The following is a 24,988-nucleotide window of genomic DNA, read 5'->3' on the forward strand; positions in this document are numbered from 1 at the left end:
AGTAATTATGGGGAAGAGCAAAGTCTCTTAATTGCTTGCTGCAGTAATGCCAGAATGGAAGTGGCTGATATTGAACACCATCCCTAATCATTGGGGTGGGGGTGACAAAAGGCCTCTAACCTCCCGCTCCTGTAACACTCAAACCCAGAGTCATCCCATGAAGCTGATTGGTGGGAAGTTTAGGACAAATAAAAGGAAGTAGTTTACAGAACATATAGTTACACTATGGTGATGGCCACCGATCTGGATGGCTTTAAATGAGGATCGGGCAACTTCATGGGGGAAAGGGTTTTCAGTGGCTACTAGTCACTTTTACCAGAGATGACATGCCTGCATACACCAGTTTCTGAGGAGCTTGGGCAGGCGGAGGTCCTGCATCCATCCTGCTTGAGCAATCCTGTGGGTACCTAGATTGTCACCGTGTATACCAAGTGCTGGACTAGATGGTATGATGCAACATGACTTTTCTTATGTTCAGTCATGTTCAGTCCAGCAAGCTGTGCTAATTTCTTTCAACCCAACTACAGCCCCCAACACTGCATTAAAGGGTATTCCAAAAGATTCCCTAATCCACAGGAACAATCTTTTAGGGGGCCGTAAGCTGCAAATATCTTCCATATTGTGGGCAAACTTCCATCTTGTCTGACAGTAGAAAAGCCTGGGTCAGCACAGAAGATGAACAAAGTATGCCTCAAGAACATCAACACCAATTAATCAACAGCTGTTTGCTATCAGACAGCATGACAAGGCCTGCATTTCAAGTCCTAAGCAGCTTTATGTGCCTGTGGGGAACTGCCAGGCCTCCCTGTATCCCTGCTTTTCAGTAAGTTGCTTAGCTACAGCTAGACTTGCTAGGGTGAGAAACTTTCAGAGAGTTTAGACTGCTGCTGATGCCATGAAACTCTGCAAAGAGCGTATAACTAGGTTATTAGCACTACTCTCCCTCTGTTTGGATACCAATCTCTCAGGCAGTCTTCACTGACCATCCATTCCAGCTGATTGAAGCCTGCTTTACAGTATAGTTAATGCTCTGCATTATAAGTAACTGCTGATAAACTCTTTATAACCTAGGTGACTTGTATTTTGTGTACAAGGAAGAACTTTCCTTATAAGAAAACCTAGACTTTGAATATTATTTTCCTTGGGATTCCCAAAACAAAAACTAAAATGAAACCCAAAAACCTTGAGCACATGGCTGACCATGGCACTACAGGAATCCAGTAGACTGCATGAGAATAAAGTAATAGAAGAACTGAATTACACGAACAGGACTCTTTCCTTTAGTTCCAAGCAAAACCACCTAGAACCTATGGCCTGTAGTATGGAAAGCTTAAAAATGCTATCCCTGGCCAAGATCTAAAGAGTTACTGACGGATGTGAATTCTTGCTCCATATTGAGGACTATACCAAAGCCTCCTCCCCAGTCCTCTTAAATTGTTTTAGGAGGGCTATGAGGAAGGAGAGCTCAAGGAATCCTAAAGTGCACCTCAAAGCACCATTGCATATCTCTATCAATTCATTTGTCAAGACATTCTAAGAATTTGCAGGTGGTATACTAAACAAGAGATACACAACTGTTGCAAAGCATTAGCTATATCTAACTTGAACTGGCCTGATACTCAAGCTGCAGGGTAAAGATTAACTGACATTCCAGGGAAATGGCTGCAAGTGCCAGGTGTTGATTCAAGGAGACCCAGGCACCAAGGCCACAGGATGGCTGGACAGAGCTTGGGAATGCAAAAGAGAGATGCTGTAAATTATAGCCAAGGTCAGGGGAATTTGCACTGCTCAAGAAAGCAGGAGAACGGGGCCAATAAGGGCAATTAGTTCTCACCTGAAATTTGTCATTTGAATTCACTCCATGAGCTATCTGATTAACAAAGATGGATAAAAGGAGCTGAGTAGGCTCATGGTTCTTCAAGGAGAGCTCCCTTGTTGCTGCCAGTGGCTCAGCTGAAGAACACTATGCGACTTTGTATTTGGGAAGAATATGTCTGGTATTGTATTCTGGGTTTAGAGCAAGGCTAGGGAAGTTTTTTATTTTGTTTGCAAGAAGGACCCCCAGGGCTTGCGGGGCTTTGACTGGTTGTAAATTGTGTTTATGCTGCTCTCTATAACTGTAACTTATGTATTTTAGTGGTTTTAGACCCTCCACCTCTATTTGGCAGCCATTGAAATAAAATCCTTTCCTTTCAATGCTTCTTGTTGTGTGCTGAAGCCAGTGTCTGGTCTAGAACTGGGGACCAGGAAGAAATTGTGCACAAAACAAAACTGAAGCTTCCAAATCATACCATCTGTACGACTGTGTCCTGTTTGTTGGCATAACTACTGAATGACAATTCCCATTTTTTTCTTGAGTGGCATGTGAAATTGAGCTGCATGCATATATTAGATTTGGCACTCAGCTGTTTGCTTAGGAGATAATGCCCATTAGTTGGAAGCAAATGCTAACTTTTAATAGCTAATCCTGCACACCTTTACTTGAAAATAGGCCCTAGCAATTTAATCCAAAGTACATTTAAAAGACATTTTAAAACTGATTATTAAAATGAACAGTGATTCTAAATTCTCTCACACACTTATTGATAATCTCACAGCATGCCACACAAAGTGGTAATCCTAATGAATGCCAAGCAATTCCAACAGCTTTTAAATAAGTATAAAAATTTTAAGAATATTTCACTTACTTTTTACACTTTTCACAGCTGTACATATTGTCACCTGTAGACATTGCACACAGAGAAGAATGACCATTATTCTAAAGGCATGAAAATATATCGCCTTTTCCAACAACTTACATCAAAACACTTTTGGTTTTCTTAGATAATAGGCGGCTATCGTGTTTTTGCAACAGTTACATATACTGAATGGTATTAGGTCACCTAGATCTCCTCCCAAATGGTTAAATTTTAAACTGAGGATCCAATAAAGATTATTTAAAATAAAACAATGAAGTCAAAGGAATAACATTTTTCCAATCAATTTTTGAACCCTTGAGAATATTTATTGTCAAGTGATAGTCTACAACAGTATAAGGGAAAAATGTTGCATATCATTTTCTGATTCCACTAAATAGGTGTAAAAATAACACAAGTATGATAGTTGCATGACAGAGAATTTAACAGAAAGGTTGGAAATATTCTTACCTTTCAGCTCATCTCTAGCAAAAAAGGCAGCAAGACAATCTTGTAATGTTACTGTTGGACCCCAAAACCAGCTACGAACACAGGAGACAACAAACCTGAAACATCATTGACAGAAAAACAGCAAATGTTCTGCCAGTATAGCAGAAACATCATATTAAAGAGATCTAAGCTTTGCAGCGGAACAAACCTTTTGAAGTATTCCACAAAAAATGCTATCCATCCTTGAGGAGCATAAGCTTCTCCGCATGACCCTGCCTTGACAAGTGAAGTCTGATGACTTGCAGAATGCAGCTTAGCAAGATCCTCCTTACCTGGAATAGGCAGGGACAAGTCCTGAAAAGTCTCCAGGGTAACTGACACCTATTGTCAAACCAAAAGGAAGATCATTAGGGCTTTCTTATTCTTCAATTGGTCAACCAGAATTTTGTATTTTAAATTTGTTCCTATCTTTTAAATTCGGAATATCATTAATAAAATTCATAAGCAGCTAAATTTAATGCTTTGTTTCAGGAATGCCACTAGATGGCAAACTGCATACAATATACATGCATATACCATTACCCTAGACTAGCAACAGTGTAGGAGCCTGAAAAATAACACTAATTACAAAGGTCTCAAACTAAGCTGAAGAAACTACCAGCACAAAGAACGGATCAACCTCAAGAAATCTGACTGTAATCCATGCATCATTGTATATTACAAAAAGTGGAACCAACAGGATGATTAAGTAAAAGAAGAACTATGAGTCTAAAATGTGCTTCCATGCAAGAAAAAAGAGCTTGTGTACAGCCTGCATGGATGGATGGATGGATGGATGGATGGATATGTGATTTATTATCCTGCCTTTTTCTTACAAAGGGCTCAAGGCAGCTTACATCATTCTCCTCCTCCATCTTATCCCCACAGCAACAACCTGTGAGGTAGGTTGGGCTGAGAGTCTGTGACAGGCCCAAAGTCACCCAGTTGGCTCCACAGGTGAGTGGGGACTAGAACCCAGATCCTCTGAGTCCCAGTCCCATGCTCTTAACCACTACATCACATTGGCTCTCCTTTTGTGACAACCTTATGTGACAACCTTTTCTTTCTTTACCACACTTACCCGATCACAAGTCAGACACTGTACTGAACTTACAATACTCCCATCAAATATGTCAGAAATAATGCTTTTGTATTTTTTGTGTTTCTTCTTTTTGGAGGAAGGCACAGCTGGAACTAATATAAAAGACAACTAAAGTCAGAAAGGGGTCAAAGTAACATATCTCTGTGGCTTATTTTACATTTTTGAAGAGAAATACTAGCAAGACCTAATCAGCATAATCTTTACTACAAAGCCGGCAAAAATTTTAAAGTATACCTTGCTAAGAAATATTTTTTACTGAGCTGGCAGGGCGGGTGGCGGGAGCAGGGAATTAAAGATGTATCCAGTGGTGGCTTTGAACTAGTGAAAAGTGCTTCATTGTCCTTGGAAAAAAGCACAAACCCATACAGTATACTCATTGCAGCCTTCCATAGCATATCTCACACTATTTGAAAGAAGTCAGAACTTTCAGGACCAGTTTTTTGGAGGGGGGCTTGGAGCTTGTAGTGAAAGAGGTGTAGGCAAATATTACCCAGGGGAAAGCAGCAGTGTTTTCAGCTAGTTCAATCCTGTGTATGTCTACTCAGAACTAAGTACACTGAGTTCAGCGGGATTTACTTACAGGCAACTATAGTAGGGATGCAGGTATGCCCACCCCCCCCCAACCCAAATTGATTTTGGATACAAAATCTGTACTTTTCTTTAAAAAGTTCGTGCTTAGAACAACATTCACTTGTTTTTGAATCTGTGCTTAGCCACACAATTCAGTCCTCTGCTTGGGATAGTACTGATGTCTCAATATTCCTTTCACATTTTAACAAAGAACACATATATTCATGCAAAATTCTATTGCATTTTTGGAAACAAATAAAAAGATTTGGAAAAAAGAGGAAGTGCTTATGTTGTTCTAACCTCCCATCATGATGAGATGAGGGAGATAACAGAGCTGGGAAAACACACAGGCAACATTTCAGCAATAATTATTTTCAAGGCTACCCAAAGAGCACAGAAAGACAAATTCTCTTGGGTTTCTAGCTACCTCCAGGGTAGAAACAAATGTACTAAACATCTTATGAAAGGAAATGACATCTTTGAAAGTGTAGAAGTAGTAAAAAAAAAAAAAAAGCCCGCATACATTCTGATAGATTTTTCCTCATTAACAGCCCGAGAATAACTATCTATCTATCTGTCAAGGAAAAAAAAACAAGGATGAAGGATTCAAATAGGGTTTTTTTTGTTTTTGAAAACAAAGGTGCACTTTCAGCCGACAAAATGATGCAACTCCCCAATGCCAAAGCATTCAATAAACAGAAGATACTAAAAGAGTTTGGTCCCTAGGTAAAACTTGTGTGCTTGTTCCACATTTGTGTTATTGTCTTAGTACTTTGTTGATTGACTGGGTCTTCAAAATGGTATGGGCTACAGATACATGGATCTTAATACCAATCTCACCACTTAAATATTTAAAAGATGTTTTAGCATGGCATCTACCAGAGCACAGTGTTATCTTAAGAGACCAAAACACATCAAATCAGTTTCCAATATTAAGAGATAAAGGGAAAATCAGCAAATAAAAAGTGTTAGGAACCATGCAGATTGAGTAGAAATTAAATAGTAAACAGCTGAGACATATTATACCTTTTTTGTGAGAGGGTGCCAATCCAGACCAGAAAGAACCTGATTTGGGTGGACTGGTTGATAAACGTGCATTCCCTCCATCTTTTGAAGGAAAACTTTGTGGCACAGAAACATCATTCATATGGACATCATTGATATAGTCTGTAAAACAAAACTGTATTTTAAAATGGAACTGCCAGCTTCACGAATAATAATGCAGATCATATTTTAGCCACATACAAATTACAAAAGTAAAATGAAGAAGAGGAAGCTTGAAATTAACACAAGCTGCAAAAACTGTTTTCAATTTAGTACTGGATTGAAGAAGTGATAGTGTACCATTCTTGAGAAAACATTGAGACGGTAAGCAAGGCAAAAAATGAGTAACGATAAGACTGTGAATAAAACTGTCACAATGGAAAAAACTGAGATGCCATTATAAAGGAAAAGGTCTGCTTAGAAACCACAGGAATTCCATATTCTGCCACCCCAAAGTTAACTATTATTCAGTGCAAGTGTTCTTCCACATTTAGGCAAAAGCAGCCACTTCCATTGTGATTAACATATTTAGCATCTAAAAACTTTTCAAAATGGACTTTTCAGTAATATTGGCAGGGGTTAACATTCTTGAAATCTTTATGTCAACGTGTGAATATAGAAAATACCTGAAAAAAGTTGAATTCAAAGTCATACATAAAAGAAAGCGAACATAGTTTGCCAGAAATTTTTCTTGTATGCCTAAATTCAGGTGACTACAGAAACTGCTTGCCAGTCTGGGTTCCACCCAATTGGGTGTAGAATCTGTCAAGTCAATGAAAAGTTAGTTATACAATATATAGAGTAAGGGAACCTAGAGAAAGTGGTGACCACACATGCTACTGTGACAGCTCAGCTGAAAATGACTTCTTCCAGACACTCCAGCCATCTATGAACTGAAATCAATGGGATGTAAATTTGTCACACTAACTTAACTGTCATTAATTTAAATGGATCTATTCTAACTATAACTAAACCAGGATCCAGCCCATGATTACTTGTGTTCATTCCTGGTCCAGCTCAGAAGTGCTTCCTCACTTCATTCACTGATTGCTTTGCATTCTTTAAGTCTTTTCTTTATTCCATTGAGAGAACAGACATATGCTAACACTATTTATATAAAAATGCTGCAGACTATAATGATCCTTTTCAACAAAGTTGCATATAGCAACATAAATGTTCCTCTGTCCATCACTCCAAATTCAGCAACAAATAAAATATTCCATCTTCTACAAGTCCTAAGTGGGATTTGAATCATTTGAATTATATGTTAAAGCAAATACAATGGTAACCCAAAATCTTGAAAAAAACAAAACAAAAAACATGCTGGGTAACCTTAGAAAAAAGCCAATTTTAAATGCATGTCACATCCAATAATAGTCAGATAATCACCTGAGTATCGACTGTGAATTTGCACCTTCACTGTTTCCTGGCTATTCCAGAATTCAGCTGTTTCAAAGAAACTGTTCAGATCTTTTTCTATGTCTTCTAAAGAACTAGCTCTATTCATCTTGGAGCACAAGGATTTCTCGTTCTGATAGTCTTTAGATGCATTGTCATCATCTGCAATTAACATAGCATCTTCTGCATGGTCCTCTGCCACAACTTTTGACCAAGTCTCATTTTCTGTCTTATCACATGACTGAAAATCGACATCTGGTTGGTTTCGTTCTTCTTCCATGCACTCTTCTGCATTTGGTGGGTTAGCATCCTCTGTTGTAATAACAATTTCCTTTAATTCTTCATGTAACAAATCCATTAAACAACGCAGAAATTCCTGTGCATCCTGGAATTTAAAATGGAATGTGAAACTTGCTTTATTCAGATATGCATTTTAAAAGTGTTAGCTATTAAATAAAGTTAAAAGCCAGCCTGATGTTGAGGGTTCCTGAAATGGAAAATATTTAGCTATTTTAATGTTACAATGCTGAACACTTTCCTCTATAAATATTTGTTATATTATATCCCACTTGAGTTACAAGGAACTCAAGATGACTTATACTATCTTCTCAACAACAACCCTGTAAAGTAGGTTAGACTGAGAGTCTGCAACTTGTCCAGTTACCCAGTGAGTTCTGTGGCTGAGTGAGGACTAGAACCTGGAACTCTCAGATTTCCAGTCCAACACTCTAACCACTACACTACACTGGCTCTATATATACAGTTGAATATAATTTTCCCACCCCCTTCTTCTTCCTTCCAAGAGCCCTCCCTGCAAATGCTTATTTCAAGAGTCAGGAGACCTTGCTGAATTTGATAGACTGTGGTACAGAAATAAGGAGAACAGAAAATTCCTCAAACACTGGGTAGAGGCTTCACTCAATGGGGATCTGGAATCCTCTTCTGGCACCACAGCCCAGCTCCTTCAACAGTCTCTGATTCTCAGACAGTACTTTTGAGAAGCGGGGGGGAGGGTGCAAGAGGAAGAAGAAGACAAGAAAGTAGCATTCCACTAGTCTCCCTCCCTTTGTGCATGAATGAATCTTTTCTTGGACTAGGGATGAAGTTAAGCTCCTTTGTCTTACGATCTTTACATTCTAGAAATTGGAATCTATCACAAATACTTATTTTATACATTCAGAGGGAAAACTGACTGTTTTAGAGAAAAGAAATCCAGCAATTAGCCACTAAATATGAGCAAAAAAGGACGAATTTAATTAAAGTTATGTTGCTTTCCACAGCACACAACCATGACAAGCATCTTTTATCTAATTTGTTGTTCATATTTTAGCCTGTAATTTTATCTCCTGGATCTTCCTACAATATTCAATAGCAGCATGCAAAGAAAGTTTTTTTTGCGGGGGGGGGGGTGGAAGGCTTACCTGTTGGGAATAACCTCGAAAAGTTGGATTAACTGTTTTGATTCCTTGAAATAGATTTGTGGGGACAACAGCCCCTGGCCTGGAAAAAAATGTAGATTTAAAATTTCTCAAACTGCCTAGAATGTTTCAGTTTATCAATATTCAAACAGCAATGGCTTCTAAGCATGCAAATCAGAGTAACTGCTTTAATTTGTGCAATCCTGTGTATGTCTACTCAGAACTAAATCCACTGAGTTCAGTGGGACTTACTCACAGGCAACTATAGTAGGGATGCAGATATGCCCCCCCCCCCCACCCAACCCAAACTGACTTTGGGTACAAAATCTGTACTTTTCTCTAAAAGTTCATGCTTAGAACAACATTCACTTGTTTTTGAATCTGTGCTTAGTCACACAATTCAGTACTCTGCTTGGCATAGTACTGATGTCTCAATATTCCTTTCACATTTTAACAATGAATACATATATTCAAGCAAAGTCCTGCTGATTCACTTTTGCATTATACAATTGTGTGAGCACTTTTTAAAAAATAATGCAATGAGACTACAGCTATCTTACTTGCCACAGACTTCGATTTCAAGCCAAACAAACAAACTTCTATTTGTGAGTTTCCAGAATCAACTTCCTATTCACTGATGTAACCACAGTGCTGGACTAGATATACTTTAATACAATGAGGCGGTTCTTTTTTCTTGTGTTTTTAACTGGTATACAAGTCAGCTTGAAAGTTTAACAGTGTAAACCTCATGTCTACTCAGAAATAAATTAACTGATTTGATGGGATTTGCTCTCAGGCAACTGTATATGATTGTGGACTAAGAAATTTACTGTACTGAGAAGGCTTAAATCATTGTGCATTGTCTTCTTTATGCTTGTTACTGCTTTAATAATTGTTGCCCAAAACCTAAACATTGAAAAAGTGAGTGGTCTATCAAAAGTTCCCATTCAAGCTAAAGACCAATCTTATGCAATCAATCATCCAAATTCAAATTAATATAGTACAGACAGCCCCCAGATTACAAATATTCAGGCTACGAACAATCCATGTGTATGAACACGCAGACTGCCATAAACCCTATATGAATACCTCTAGAAAAAGAGGTAAACCCCTGACTATGCAGCACCAGGTCCATCTCCATCATCATCAGTTAATGTTAGACTTAATGTTGCCTCAAGAATGTTCTAAATTGTTTTAAGAACCTTTTTTTTACGATACTGTATAGCTACACACACACATCCAGATTCTCTCTCTTCAATACCTGTACTTACTTATTACTGTATTATTATCATTATTATAATGCTGTATTGTGTTTAAGATGTTTTAGTGAATATGGAAGTGTTTTATATGCACAGAAAGCTTACACACAGAGAGAAAACATTTGGCTTACTCATCTGATCCAACTTACATTCAAATTTGACTTCAGGACATTCTCAGGAATGGAACTTGTCAGATGTTATGTGAGCAGACCTCTCAAATAATGGAACTTCCCTGTCCTCTCCTCCCCCTGTAGCCCTCACACATATCCCTAAAATGTTCTCTGAATAGTGCTCAAATCCTCCTGAGAGGATTTGATGGGGGCACTGTGACTGCAGGGACAGGAAATCCCCTCCACTGTTGTATGCCATTTTTTCAGTGGACAAAAACAACTGGCTGGTAAGGGTGGAATCCTATGGCACCTGGCATTGTCCAAGGAGTCATAGGATGGCTTGTAGTCCCAGCTCCAACCTCAGAAAATCACTCTGAGGTTGAAAGCTAGGACTATACCTTTGAAGAGCCTTCCCTCATGCCTTCACAGCTAGCATGGACTGTGGCTCCCAGGATGGAGCACTGTTTAGTCAGTCAGTCAGTCAGTCAGTCAGTTAGTAAGCTTCTATGCCACCCCATTTGCCGAAGCCTCGGGATGACTTTTTGGAGCTGTGGAAGGGGAACTGAGGAGGAGTGAAGGACTACCATCCTCCAAAGAATCCCAGCAGTGTCTGAGACTGCTTCTGACTGGGGGAAAGACATTTAGATGGCTGAAATCAGATGTCAAAATGTTCTGGAGGGACAGCAGACTACAGAGACAATTCTAGCTTCTGTGCTCCTTCTGTCTTCCACTAGATATCTGTAATCTCCTGGAAGGATTACAGGCATCCACACTGGGGGATGACCTTTGCTTTTTATCCATGTGCATTATACACATTAGATCATCACAATAAAAATTACTGTAGTGTCTTAACCCACTATGTAATTCAATAATCAGAAAAAGTAAAAACAAGTTACTAGCAAGATCCCTTAAGTTTATGTATCATAAAAAGCCTAGTATTATTTCATATATCTCCTATTATACAAACACTGAAGAACTCTAAAACTGTATGCAGCTCACTACTCAGAAAGTACCCTCCTGAAGACCTAAAGGAAAAAAAAAGCCACTAGAGGCCAAATTCTAGAAATATGTTAGAATGAAAGTGGCACAATACCTGTTTTTATGCCAGAGTTCTGTCATGAGTTTGTAATAGCTTCTGCAAATTGCTGGTTTTTTATCAGTCCGAGCTAAGCTCCCACAATCAAGGAAAAACTGGGTCAATGGGGGACTAATAAAGGGAAAAAAAAAAGACCACTAATATTTTATAGCAGTGTTAGTTGTATCCGTACTTATTCAGCCCCAATTATAGCATACAGTTCTGCCCCATACCAGACATTCGTTACTAGTGAAAGTCATTTAAAAGGCAATCCTAAGGCATGTATTCAATGGGGCTTACTCCAAGGTAAGTGTTTGTCAAATTGTGACCTTAGTAACTTCAATGAAGTCAATAAGATCATGTTTCTACTTTGCCTATTTGCTTCATATGTTACCTATGTAATGGATTAGGAGAAAGGTATTTTTTCCACTGCAAACAGTTCTAACATCTGACAAAGATCAGTCTTTTCTTTTGGCACAATGCCAATGGTTGCAGGCATGTCAGCTACAGGGACCTGGGTCACCAATTAACACACTACAAATGTTTAATTGCCAACTTAAACATTTATGCTAACTCTTCGCTTTGCACTAGATGAATTAAATTAATGAATGAATTAATGATAAATGAAATTAAAACACCTGGCATAAAAATGATTTGGAGCAGAACTTCACTAGAAGTTTGAAATAGTAATAGGTTCATTTTCATTTACTATTTGAAATACATTAATAATGAGAGTTACAAAATGATGCACTGCCTTTTCAAAAAAAATCCAAGAAAAATAATTGGTGAGACCTTTTCTATAACTTTACTTTTGAAACTTTTATTGGGCAGGAGAATCATCACAAATTTGAATATGCAGTGGTACCTCGGCTCACGAACTTAATCTGTTCCACGACTCTGGCTGTGACCCAAATTGGTCATGAGCCAAGTCTAATTTCCTCATAAGGTTCAATGTAAATAAGGTTAATCCATTCTTATTAATATTTTTTATCACAAAAATTTGAAACAAAGTAACAAAGTACAGTACAGCAGAGAACACTAACCTAGGTGGGAGGGAGGTTATTGTTTAGAGGGAAAGTCCAAACAATCGTGCAATAGTTATTGTGCTGGGGGGGGGGGATGGCCACAATCGCGATTTCACCCGTCTTCCCTGCACAAGCACAATCACAATCGTGCTTGGGGGGTAGACGGGCACGATGGTGATCACACTCGTGCAGGGAAGACGGGTGCGATGGCGATTGTGCGGGGAAGATGGGCGCGATGGCAATTGCACTTGTGCAGGGAAGACGGGTGTGATTACGATTGTGCTCGTGCGGGAACATGGTCATCACCCAATGCAGAGTTCGCAAACTGAGGCAAATTTTTTCTGAAATTTAGAATGTAATTATTTATCCCTCGCAATGAATAAATAAGTATTTAACTCTGTCCCTGGGAATAACCATAGCTTAAAAGTTTCCCACATAACATGTAAAAATGCTCTAACAGAGGTAAATATGTTTAAGAGTTTCAAAAATCCACTATTCCTTGCTCTTGGAGCCACAATATTCTGAAGCTCTTCTGACAATCAGTGTAATCGTCATAAATTTAGCAAGGTATATAAGATTCATACTGTTTAATTTAACTTGTGAGTAGGGGAGCTTAAGAAGGGTCTTTAAGGATGATGCTATCAGTATGGACATTCCTAGATGCAAATTGTATATAGCATGCAGCCAAACTGTATGATAATTCTTATATAAGAAACATTATATACAGAATCCGAAAAAGGGTAAATTCAGTTCCTGTTAGAAGACATTTGCAGAGGTATTGATCTTCATTTAAACCCTAAGGCTTGTTGCTGATGTGGAATTTTTGATTGTTGAAAAGGAGTACTGCCCTATACAGTGGACTGTGTGCTTACCAATTTGAGAGAGCTTGTAAAGCTGCATTCATGTAACAAGTATTTCCAATATTTTTCAAACCTGTCAGACCTGCAAATATGAAAAAAAACATCATGGCAAAAATAGCCTATAATATTTTAGGATAATATATAACATTTATATTATAATTATATAAATATGTATATAATTACATAATTATAATTAAATATATCATATTTATAATATATAAAGGGAGAAGTCTTCTTTCTTTGTATAATTGTCTCAACTCATCTGCCAATTTTAAATGAATGACCGGAATTTGTATAAATTCTCTGTTTTATCTTTTACTAGCTCACAATATCTGATGAATGCTATTAATTCTGCTCATTGTGATAAAAGAGAGCTTGTGTGGATGTTTACTTTGTATCATGTCATGCAGAGAACAAACAGCACAACCAACTTTCAATGTTTTTAACCTGATTTGCATACAGCAACCACTAGAAAAACGAAACTTTCAGAAACTGCCCTTTCAGTTTCTTGCACCTGATTTTAGTGGTTTCTAAGTAGTTTAATGAGATATTGGAAACTGGATATTGAAAACCATTCTGGGATGATACACATAATGCTGGTAAATGGTTGCTGTACAATAATAAAAAAACCATGGAATTTAATAAATATGCAATCTAGGTCTTCCTATGGGTACCAATTCCTCAAGGTGGCATCCGGCGGGGGGGGGGGGTTCTGTGGTGCCTCCCACTTTGGAGCAACCTTCCTGCTATAGCCTGCCAGGGGCCAAACATGTCATCTTTTTGGCATCTGGTTCAGGCAGCCCTCTTTGTGAAGGCCTTTAAAGACTTTCTTGGTCATCTAGGGACCTGATTGGTTTATCCAGGTGCCTTTTTTCCCCCTTCTCTCTTGGAAGGGTCTTTTCATTGTATATAATGGATTTAAATGCTAATTAAATACTATTTTAATTAATTTTAAATCTTTTAAATGTTGTTTTCTAAATTGTATTTTTTAGTTTTTATATGCTGTCGATGTAGGCATATGACTCCCCATGAACAGGAACAGAGTCTCCTGTCAGTGGGCCATAGTGATGAAAACCACACACCTATATATGTCATCTGTGCAGGACTGCTATTGACTTGCATCCTGGTGAGAGTGACTTCCTGGCTAGAGTCGGGTAGAACAACAGCCCTGGGAAATGCCAAGGTTTTAAAGTTTTTTTCTTTGAGTTTTAATCTATTTTTACCTGCCTCATCTTACAGTTTTATCTACCTTATCTTACTTTTCCCTCCTTTTTTGTTCTGAAAGAGGACTTTTTGCTGTAGCTATTTTACTTTATTTTACTCTGGCAGCTGTGAGTCTGGGATACTGGCCAAGCTCAGATAAGATTATTCTGTTAGCTGTTATATCCTTCTCAGAGAGCACTGATTCCTAATTTTAAAAAGAACTAGCACACTTAATATAAATACTAAAGAGAAAATCCATGTTTGGTAAATCCCAAGTTAAAGTCTCATTAAGGTTTTCCATTAAATTTTCATAAGTCATCTTTACATAAGGATGAGTTTTGAATAATATCCGTAACAACAGTGGTTGGCAAAGTAACAGGACTAAACCCTGTTCACATCAACTGATATGTAAGTGATGCGATACATTTTGTTTTTTCATTTGGTTTTTTTTTTTTTAACGCGTCCAATACCCAGTGGGTCTCAGGAAGGCTTACGATTCAAATCCCATAAATACATAGATACCCAAATAATCCACAAACTGAGCATAAAAACATAGTTAAAATTAATCATTAAAAGTACGGAAGAATAAAAAGGTCTTGACCTGATGCCAAAAAGCATATAAAGTTGGCGCCAGGCAGACCTCTCTGGGGAGTGCATTCCATAGCCAGGGCGCCACCATGGAGAAGACCCTCCTCCTAGTATGTTCTCTCCTAACCTCCTTCAAGGAGGGTTCCAGAGCAGGACTTCTGCTACAGATCTTAAGGGGCAGGTGGGCATGTAGGGAAAAAGATGTTACTTTAGGTAGCCTGCTCCCAAGCCGTTTAGGGCATTATAGGTCAATAACAGCACCTTAATTTGGGCCTGGGCTTCAATGTTAGACCCCCACCGCCATATCTTCCCCTACCAATTACCATCCCAATGGTGGTGCCCTCACGCTCCCCAGACACACCCACACCAAAATTAAATTTAAAACATGTGATACAGCACTTCAGAAACATATGACCACCAGCAGTACATCCAGTTTATAAATTCCACTGATTTAAAATTAAATTTCTTTAAAAAAAAACACTGATTAAAATATTTAAAAGTGAAACATTTTGATATAAAGTACCAGCTCAGTCACAAATAGGATCAATACAATATAGGGGATTATAATACCACTTAAAAGCTCATGAAAATGTATGTATTTGATATGGCTTGGCTTTTAAGTGGCAGTATAACATGATCCTATTTGTGACCAAAACTGGTGTTTTACAGTGAAATATTTCACACTCTAAAATCTCTCTATATATGTATATATTAAATGTTAAAACTGTAACACTTAATTAAAAATAAATGAAACAGCCTAATTTTTTATTTAAAATGCTGTTACAGCATATGTTGCACTTACTGCAGGAGGTTCTGGAGGGTATTTCTATTCTGCCATTGGTCACATTCTGTTAGAAAATATGGGGTGCCCATGGAGCACCATACTGGTCTGATAACTTCAAAGCAAGCTAAATATGGCCCATCCTGTATTCTGTAGTGCTAAGACTACATTTTTGTTAAAAATTTGGGGAGGGGGATTGGCAGGGCTGGCATGCAGACCTTGCACTGCTCATCCATGACTTACAGAGTAAAAGAATACCATCATCAGACTTCTGAAAATTACAAACTATATTGCAATATTTTAAATCAGTGATATTGATGGTTAACTGCTACCACCAACTCTTTCAGATGCATGCACGCACACACACACACACACACACAGGCAGGACAAATATATTTAACATCTGAAAATGTGTATTTAATTTGCACTGCTACAGATCCAAACTACAGGGTTGGACCCAAAGAACTATAACATGAAAGAAAGGAAATAACCACTAGCACTATTTTGTAAACACTAAAGAGGTTCACAAAACTCCATAATTTGTGCTGTGAGCCTTTGACTATGGAGCGGCTTACAAATGCAATAATTAAATAAATGGTATGTTTAAAGTGGTTCACATACTTCTGCTTGTATGGAGGCTGACCATTCTTTAATTCCATTGTTTGCATAACATTGTGATGGAACAGGTAAAAAGGTCCATCCATGATGGACTCCTATCATGGACAAGACACTTTCGGAACTAACTTTCCATTTGAATATTGTTTTGAAACCACTGATGAGAAGTAATTTCAACAGAATAGACAAGCCATATTAACCACTTCTATAAATTAAAAGCATTACCTCTAGCCTTGAATTCATCTTCTTCATCTACCTGTATATCTAGGTCATCAAATGTTGCAATTAGAGGGATTTTCAGTGTTGAGATACTAGGAAACCTAATATCCTTTAAGAAAAATAAGAAGTGAAATGTAAGCAGCATTCTTTGCAAATATTATAACTTTTCACTGTATTATTTATATTATTGTAAAAGAATGATTTACATGCAAAGCTCAAGGTTTACTGATAGGTAAATATAATCTGCTGTAATGAGATGATAAACTGTAAACTATAATATAGGATTAACACATAGCACTGCACACACAAGGCTTCCACAGTAGCACCCATACATTCCTTATGGTTCCCATTTCTCTCACCAGATGGCTCAATATTTTACATAACTAGTTTTGTGTACAGAATAGAAGCCTGTTTCTAAAAAGGTCAAGGAGATTAATACAGCAACATCTGAGAAATAAGAACAATGAGCAAAAATAAACAGTACGTATGTGCTCTTGCTAGGAGGAGGCTGGAAATGAAAAAAGATTTTAAAAAGCTACACCACAGCTGTTATCTGAAACCCATACCAAATTAGAAACTACAGTAGCATTATGATTACATATAGGGAAATGTTCTATTACTTGAATTTTTCTTATTTTTTACATTGAACTTATTTCCCAAGAACTTTAAATGGTGTGTCACTTAAAGAAATCTGACTCTCTTGCCAACTCTTCCTGAGTGGAAACCTACCATTCCCTCTCAGCCAAGCTTAAGATTGGGAGGCCATAAGGAATTGTATAGGAATTGTGATGAGATTACTGAAAATGAGAGTAATCTGAACTTGCAAGTCCTCCTCCTGCATCAGGAAGAATGCTTATGATACCTTTTAATCCAAACAATTCCTCTTCCCATGTCATCTTCCTATCAAATCCCTATGTGGGCAATTTTACTTTCATGTATTTATGGCATTTGTGTGGTAATTTTACTTTAATATGGCACTGCAAATTCACTGTTTCACATAGGCTGGGCATAGTGGGAGTGGTACTTCAATGCATCTGGTACCTGGTGAGGAAGGCTAAACTAGCACATGAAGTGATACAATTGCATGCATCTTGATTTACATCTACATTTAGTTACTGATTAGATGCATAAATTACTAGAGTTTTTATTCTCTGGGAACTGTATATTTAGTATGACATTAGTGTTATTGTTATTTCTTCATCAAATAATGCTACTGCCATTTTCAGACATATCCACTTTGTTAGTTTTGCTTCTGTTAATAGCTATATGTATTATAAGACTCAGTTTATTGGAGAAAGATTTTATTAGCTATTCATATCTGACTTTCCCCTGCCACATGGCAAGATGCTTTCAAACTTAGGGAAGGTTCAAAAGCAATTTGTAATACAGGATGGCGTTACTGTTCTTTTTTGAGTTAAAGTCTGGTGCATATAAACAATTATTTGGACATGTTTCAAGTAGTTCTTTGGAAGCAAGCATCAAGGCGATTGTAAAATATTCAAAGTACACACACTGCAAATTCAATCATCAAAATTAAATACAGTAAGCTTTACTTATTGAACTTAGAGTTTTCAAATCTTTCCATAAATACTACAGCAATAATAATAATAATAATAATAATAATAATAATATATTTACAGTCTAATTACCCCAAAAATACAGAATAAAAATGTGCATTGGAAAAGTATATCGAAATTTAAGCACAGAATCATGAAACAATCATAGAGGATTTCATCTAGATGGCTATATTAAACAAAAATACATCTGTAACTGAGATATTAGAATCCTCAAGTAAGAATAATTATAAGAATTCTTTTAAAATTTTTAGGGATCAACTAAAATAAATCATGAATGTAGGGTGAAATGCTATGTTACACAAGTTGAACTATCATTATAGGACTATTTCCATCTCTCCTCTACCCTCAGCCCCAGCACACCCAAAAAATTTTCTCCAGAAGATCCTTCAACCATCTAGAACAGATTTGATGGGGGCAAGAAAGGGAGAAGTTGACCCCATCCCACTGATAGAAGCAATTCCATCAGAGGAAAGACTCAGTTGGATAGTAGCCTTGGGATTCAACAGTACAATTTTTGTATCACAGCAGCACTAATTTTCATATTTAATAAAGCTTCTTTTAAACATTCTATTGGAGCACTTCAGATGAAAGAAGGAAATCTAAATATATCAGGTTTTCAGTTGAAATATCTTACAAACCCTAGAGAAAGAGAAAGAGAACCCTTTACAAATCCCAAGTAGAAATGTGCCTAGTTACCTGAATGCTGTGTTCTGGAGGTTGATGAGACAACCGTACATTTTGCAATGAAGACTGAGATCTCAGTGTTCTTTCCAGAAAGACTTCTTTACTACACGCGTAACACCAGACACGTAGTGTGGTAAGATTAACAGTTAGATAGTGCTTTGTCTCCTAGAAAATAAATTCAGTGAATTGGGGAATGTTAATAGATGAGATCTTTGGATTAAAAAATAGCCACCACAAAGGGTAACACCCTCAATATGTGCCATTAATGCAACTATTATAGTTTGAATACTACCTGCAAAGTAAGAAGTCTAGCTAAAAAACTTAGGCATATTCTGATGTACAGTTACTCTCAATACTCTTGTATTTGAGAGAAAGCAGACCATGGTAAGGGAAGGGAAGATGCAGAGGGCTAAATCCATATCTGAAAGCCTGCAGAGATTTGGTATAGGATAATGACATACTAGAATGTGCTGGAGTTCCCAGGCACACCTGTCACAGGCCCAACATGTAAAGCCTGCTTCTTCAGGGAAATTATGGCAGAGGAAAGAAAGAAAAGCACTAGCCCTACTCAGATGTATCAGAATTAATAAGTCAACTGCTACACTAAAAATTAAATTACATACAGTCACTGAGTTACGAATGTCTATATTATGAACAAATTTTACTTACAAATGAACTGTTTTAAAGTGTATTAATTTTAAAGAATTACTATGGAAAATTGTCATCACCATACAGAGACAGGAAGTGAGAGGGGAGAGAGGGAGGCCTCCAAAGTATGCTTTCCTGCCCATTTCCTTGCTGCAAAGAGGAGGCACTGCTGAGCTGGGGGTGGAGGACAGAGATAGAGATATTTGCGTTTTTTCATATTCATGGGGGTTCCGTGCCCTTAAGCCCCAGCAAATGTGGAGGACCAACTATTTGTGTTCCTACTCATGTACAAATTCAACTTAAATATGAATTTCCATTTTCTCAGGAACAGAACTCCAAGACTGCCTGTATTTGTCATAGTATCTTTCAACTGTTCCAAAAACAAACCGTTAGTCTTTTGGACAATCAACTAATCTGTTTCTGTTCAAAACCTAGTATGTCACACTACTTCATAATATACCAAACATATGCAAAGGACAGCAAATGTCTGTATATGGAACTGAAGTGTGAACTGTCAACAGGGGAATGCCAAATGCATCTTTATTCACTGATCACCAACCTCTGCAGCAGCACCCAAACAGAACTTCAACGCAAGTGCTTTGATTGTGTCTGCCAGTTACATCACCCAATCCATTTGCTCAAATATTTGTTCTGTGTCTTATATTGAAGAATCCCATCAAATACTTCCTCATAAATTCAGAGCTAGGTACAGACTTCCCCTCAAAGGATTCAAAAAGTATGAAAAAACTAATGTGTTTCTTGGGGGCCTCTCATGCATATTTCTAAGGCCTTTCCCTGCTGCAGCCTTAGACTAGCATACATCATCCTTTGCCAGTCTGGTTCTTTCTGGATGTTTTTGACTTCAATTCAACCCTAGCTAGTGTGGCTAATAATCTGGAATATTAGGACTATACTCCAAAATATCTGAATGGAACAAGGCTGGTGCAGTTTTGACCAAATCAATGCCATTTGGATGGGGCTACAAGAAGTCTACTTCAACTCTTAACTGTACAGCTGCAAAAGCAAAGCATGTGTCTTAGCCAATTCTTACTCTCTTAATGGTGTTTTGCAATCATATATATCTTTCCCACATAAACTTTGCACATTAGAACATCTTTATTGGGAACTAATCCAAATCCCAGTTTTGGGAAATTGTTTCGATTTCAACATAATGCCTTTCACATTACCATTGTCAAAAAATTATGAAATATAAAGCATTTGGTTTAACTGCATAATGTGAATACAGTGGTACCTTGGCTCACGAACTTAATCTGTTCCACGACTCTGGTTGCAACCCAAATTGGTCGTGTGCCAAGTCAAATTTCCCCATAAGGATCAATGTAAATAAGGTTAATCCGTTCTGTAACTATTTTTTTAATCACAAAAATTTGAAACAAAGTGACAAAGAACAACAAAGATCACGGCCATCTCCCCCTCGCACGACCATGATTGCACCGGTGTTCCCTGTGCCAGTGCGATCGTAGCCATCTCCCCGCCCCCAAGCACAATGATGGTCGCGCCCATGTTCATGCCTGAGCGTGACTGCGGCCATAGACGAGCGCGATCAAGAAAATGCTCAGGCAGGGAAGACAGGCGCGATCACGGTCATCTCCCCCCCTGAGCATGATCGCAGCCATCTCCCCCCCCCCGAGCGTGATCACGATTGTGCTCGTGCAGGGAGGATGGGCACGATCGCAATCATCACCCGATGTGGAGTTCATGACCTGAGGCAAAATCTTTCTGAAATTTCTGTTCGCAACCCAATTTGTTCGTGAACTGAGGCGTTCGTGAGCCAAGGTACAACTGTAGTAGATATTTACCATGAACTAAAACTACTAGCTGTTGCATCACACTTTCCCATTCTGCTTGTCAATAAATACAATAGTAATAAATAATATAGTTAAAGTTAGAAGCTAGGCTACACTATAAAAGTTAGCCATTATAGGCTCTGCATATTGAACTGGCATCCTTGTTCTTATACAGTTCAAACTGTGCAATTTCAGATTCTAATTTAAAGACTTAGACTTTAAAGTCTCTGACCCTACCCACATTTCTCTACTGTCCTGGCCCGTCTAAGACAGTAGAGAAATGTGGGCAGGGACAGAGATTGAGCATATCAGAACAATTTGAAGGGTAAAGGCTGTATAATCTCTCAAAAGTTAAGAATCCATATATACATACCTGGGAATGTATGGTACTGTGATCTATATGAGACTCCCCACATCCAACATATGAACATCTATTCTGTCAAACAAAGCCGAACAATTATTATATTTCCACAGACAGCTCAATCCATAGTGAGTACTCTATAAGTAAACCAATGGGGCCTACTGGATGGGGTTCATGGGACATATTACACACAAAAATTGATAAGCCTTTCAAGTTCATGTTAATTCACAGCTAAGCATCTGTTGCCAAGAATGGTATTAGCAATTATCCACAATAAATACTACAGGAAATACAACCCAGAACTACAAATGCCAGAACAGGTGATTAATAACCCTTGCAAGACTGCTGCATAGAAGTTCAGATGGATGACTATGTATCACCTAGGGTTTGAAACCAAGACAATGGAGTTATGTATCTGTTAAGTAGCTTACCTAGTGACAGAATAGTTATATTATAATCAACTGCTTTTTAAATGACTGTTGATACTAATGCTATTGTTACAGTCGGTGGTTTCTGCATCTAATTTCCTTCTGACCTCACTGTTTAACACTTCTCTCCTCCCAACCAGTATACTAAAACAGTCAAGTAACACTTTACCTATCTGATGAAATTGACTATAGTTCACAAGAGTTTTTGACATTAAAAAGTTCTTAAAATGCCTTAAAACTCAAACCAATACAGCTACCCCTCTGGATAGAAACAAAGCATCCAATGGAAGGGAATGTGTCAATTGATTGGAGGTGTCATTTTCAAGAAGTGTTTTCCACAATGTTTAATCATTTCAATGTGCGGAGTTAAGATATTAATTTATATTGCATTATTGATACTGTCTGATCTGTTAATTTATACAATTGTGATCAAAACACATTCTAAACTGAAAATATAAGGTGGCCTTTTTTTGCCTTTGACAGTTTTTTCCACCAAAGGTGTAATATCTTTTGTTTTTCATCCAACTGCATTCCCCCACCCTAACAATTGAGTTCATCTCACACAACTATAACATACAATGGCTCAGCCAAAATCAGAATCCAAACCACAGGACACTAATTAGATCCAGTATTCCATCAGCTTTACTCTGTTACCAGTGCCCAAGCATCTCTCTTATATAGATTCAGATATAAATCCAAATAGGATCTTTGTTAGTAACATTCCTATGACTTATAGTAGAACATAGCCCAGAGGAACCCTGCACAATCCAATGTATATACATAGTTCCCACTAGGGGACACTAAAGCCTACTAGCAGGTGAATATTTCTTTCAGCATTGACAGAAAAGTCATTTCTAGGAACTATCACTCTTAAAGATTTCACAGAAATAAACCCATTGTAATTCTATTTACCTCTAAGCATGCCCAAAGATTTGGTCCTTTTACTTTACAGTCCTGGCAAGTACCCTATTAAAAACAAAGAAACATGTGGTTATTTAATAAAATCAGTTATTGTAGAACCAAAGGATAAGAAAGGCCAATAAATAAAATCTTATTCTCATTAAAGGCATGGCTTCTTTGTGCACTCATCCAATTAAAAAGCATGCTGCCTGATGCAGTATCTAGCACTGATGCACATGGCATAAGCTGTAATTCAAATCAGTCAAACAAGCTAACATTAATGCATCAAAGAAGGTTTGAAATTGAAACTCACATGAGATTTATGTATTAAGTCTTCCTTGGTGATCTCACCAACAGATTCCAAATGTGAACAGTCGTTGCTTAGTGCTGACATTTTAGCAGCATTCACTTTCAAGATTAAGTAGTACCTACATCTTGAGAAGAAAAGAGTAATTGTACTCAAATGTTATTGGTGCAAATTAAGGTGAAAAGAGATTTTGGAGTTTTATATAATTTCTAGAAAGAACTTTGTAAAAGATGTTGTGCTGTCCTTCCTTCATGCAATTCTTATTTACAAGAGTTTAAGTAATCCATTGTTAAATATTTCAAGGCTAGTTATATAGGCTAAAATTATTTTAGAAAATTTTGCAAATATTATTTCTTAAACAAATCAGAACATTTGACCAATGAGATTGTTTTCCAGTTTGCAGCAAAAACTTACAAACATCCCATTTGTGGGTTATTAACATGACATCTGAACTTGGCCATGGTACTGTACTCAACAAACCACCTTACATGCCAAAGACCTGCTTGAATAAAAATGCATTGCTATTATCAGGCTCAATATTTTTTTTAAGAGGAGGAATAAACTTCATCAATGGAAGGCTTGTCAGATTTAAAACTAACATTCTAATCTTCATGCCTGTATTTAAGCATTTATATAATGCTTTGGAGCATCGAACAAGCTTCATGTGAATAGCTTTGGGACGCCAGTATTCTTTATCAGTGTACTGCAGATAAGTGAGAGCTGAGAACAAGATATAAAAGTGGCTTTGTTGAGCTGCAACATTAGATTATGGCTTATTATTGCAGCCATGAGTCCTTGAGATCTCATCCTTCACCACTACATTAGCTGTCTTTTTACAAGGGTAGTTTGACAAGTAATAGTGTCATGTGGTAAGAATGGAAATCCTATTTCCCAACTAAACACAGTGTTATTCATTAACATTCATCAACTCATTAGAGTTTTTCATTAATGTGAATGTAAAGTCAAAACAAAACCATAAACTCTCCAGGTGTTTATGTCAATGCTGTGACTTAAATGCTCTAATGTACACAGCTAGAGCATTTGGAACTTCTGTTGAGGATACAGCAGCTGACAAAGGTAAGGCTGTAACAGAAAACTTTCCAGCGTATTCTTTTTCCACTGAAAACTTTCCAGTTAATAAGTTCATTTCTGACAATGAATGCATGCCAACTGAAAATACAGTATGAGACAAGCTTGGCAGCTTCAAAGGTGTAATTACGTTTTACAGGTTCACAGCACATATGTCAGAGAGCACAGATAGCATTGAAGCAAATGTGTGTGTCTTTGTGTGAAATGGTCCTAAGTGGTGAGAATGAAATTCCAGTGCCCCAAATTCCTCAGTGAAAGATAGCAGAACTCTGTTGAAAGAGATGAGTGGTGGTCACCATATCATGTACCATTCTAATTATGCCACAGAGTTCAGTACCTTGGGGTTTTCCGTTAGATTTAATGCTACTGTTAAATTTTTATAAGCAGTCCAAATAAAAATGTTTGCATAATAAAACATTCAATTCCATCCCTCAAAATATTTCAGGTCCAATATGTATCAAGACAAAAAAAATTAACATGGGATACTTTTTAATCAACATTTATTAGACACAAGTGCACATACTAAATTTGATCTAGAGTGAGTGACTTTTCTCAGTGCAAATCACCCTGTGACAATTCATGCAGATTCACTTAACTAAAATATTACATAAGACCTGCCAGCCAATCAAGACCTATCTTCCTTAAGTGAAAACACATACACAACTGCACAAACTGTTCAAGACATACATGGGGGTTGTTAAATTGTAGTCAGAGTCAGAAGGTGATCAAGCATTAACAAAAAATTATTTTTATTT

The 24,988-nt window shown here is 37.5% G+C and overlaps 1 protein-coding gene across 6 annotated transcripts in view; it reads right to left on the bottom strand.

Moving 5' to 3' along the window:
- Positions 1-24,988, bottom strand: part of USP33 (ubiquitin specific peptidase 33) — a 63,900-nt gene that overhangs the window by 32,698 nt on the left and 6,214 nt on the right. For 5 of the 6 annotated variants that reach the window (XM_044432308.1, XM_044432311.1, XM_044432312.1 and 2 more), the window contains exons 2-15: positions 23,151-23,271; positions 22,850-22,903; positions 21,522-21,584; positions 18,705-18,857; positions 16,438-16,540; positions 13,038-13,107; positions 11,159-11,272; positions 8,700-8,778; positions 7,270-7,663; positions 5,863-6,003; positions 4,246-4,358; positions 3,334-3,506; positions 3,147-3,241; positions 2,688-2,721 (exon numbers count right to left, since the gene is read on the bottom strand). In XM_044432308.1, the coding sequence (XP_044288243.1) occupies positions 2,688-2,721; positions 3,147-3,241; positions 3,334-3,506; positions 4,246-4,358; positions 5,863-6,003; positions 7,270-7,663; positions 8,700-8,778; positions 11,159-11,272; positions 13,038-13,107; positions 16,438-16,540; positions 18,705-18,857; positions 21,522-21,584; positions 22,850-22,903; positions 23,151-23,271 (1,707 nt within the window). The remainder of the gene's footprint in view (positions 1-2,687; positions 2,722-3,146; positions 3,242-3,333; positions 3,507-4,245; positions 4,359-5,862; positions 6,004-7,269; positions 7,664-8,699; positions 8,779-11,158; positions 11,273-13,037; positions 13,108-16,437; positions 16,541-18,704; positions 18,858-21,521; positions 21,585-22,849; positions 22,904-23,150; positions 23,272-24,988) is intronic. The other variant, XM_044432309.1, reaches the window with a different exon arrangement.

This window comes from Varanus komodoensis, unplaced genomic scaffold, assembly GCF_004798865.1.
Source record: "Varanus komodoensis strain SLA01 unplaced genomic scaffold, ASM479886v1 scaffold24, whole genome shotgun sequence".
Lineage (NCBI taxonomy): Eukaryota > Metazoa > Chordata > Lepidosauria > Squamata > Varanidae > Varanus > Varanus komodoensis.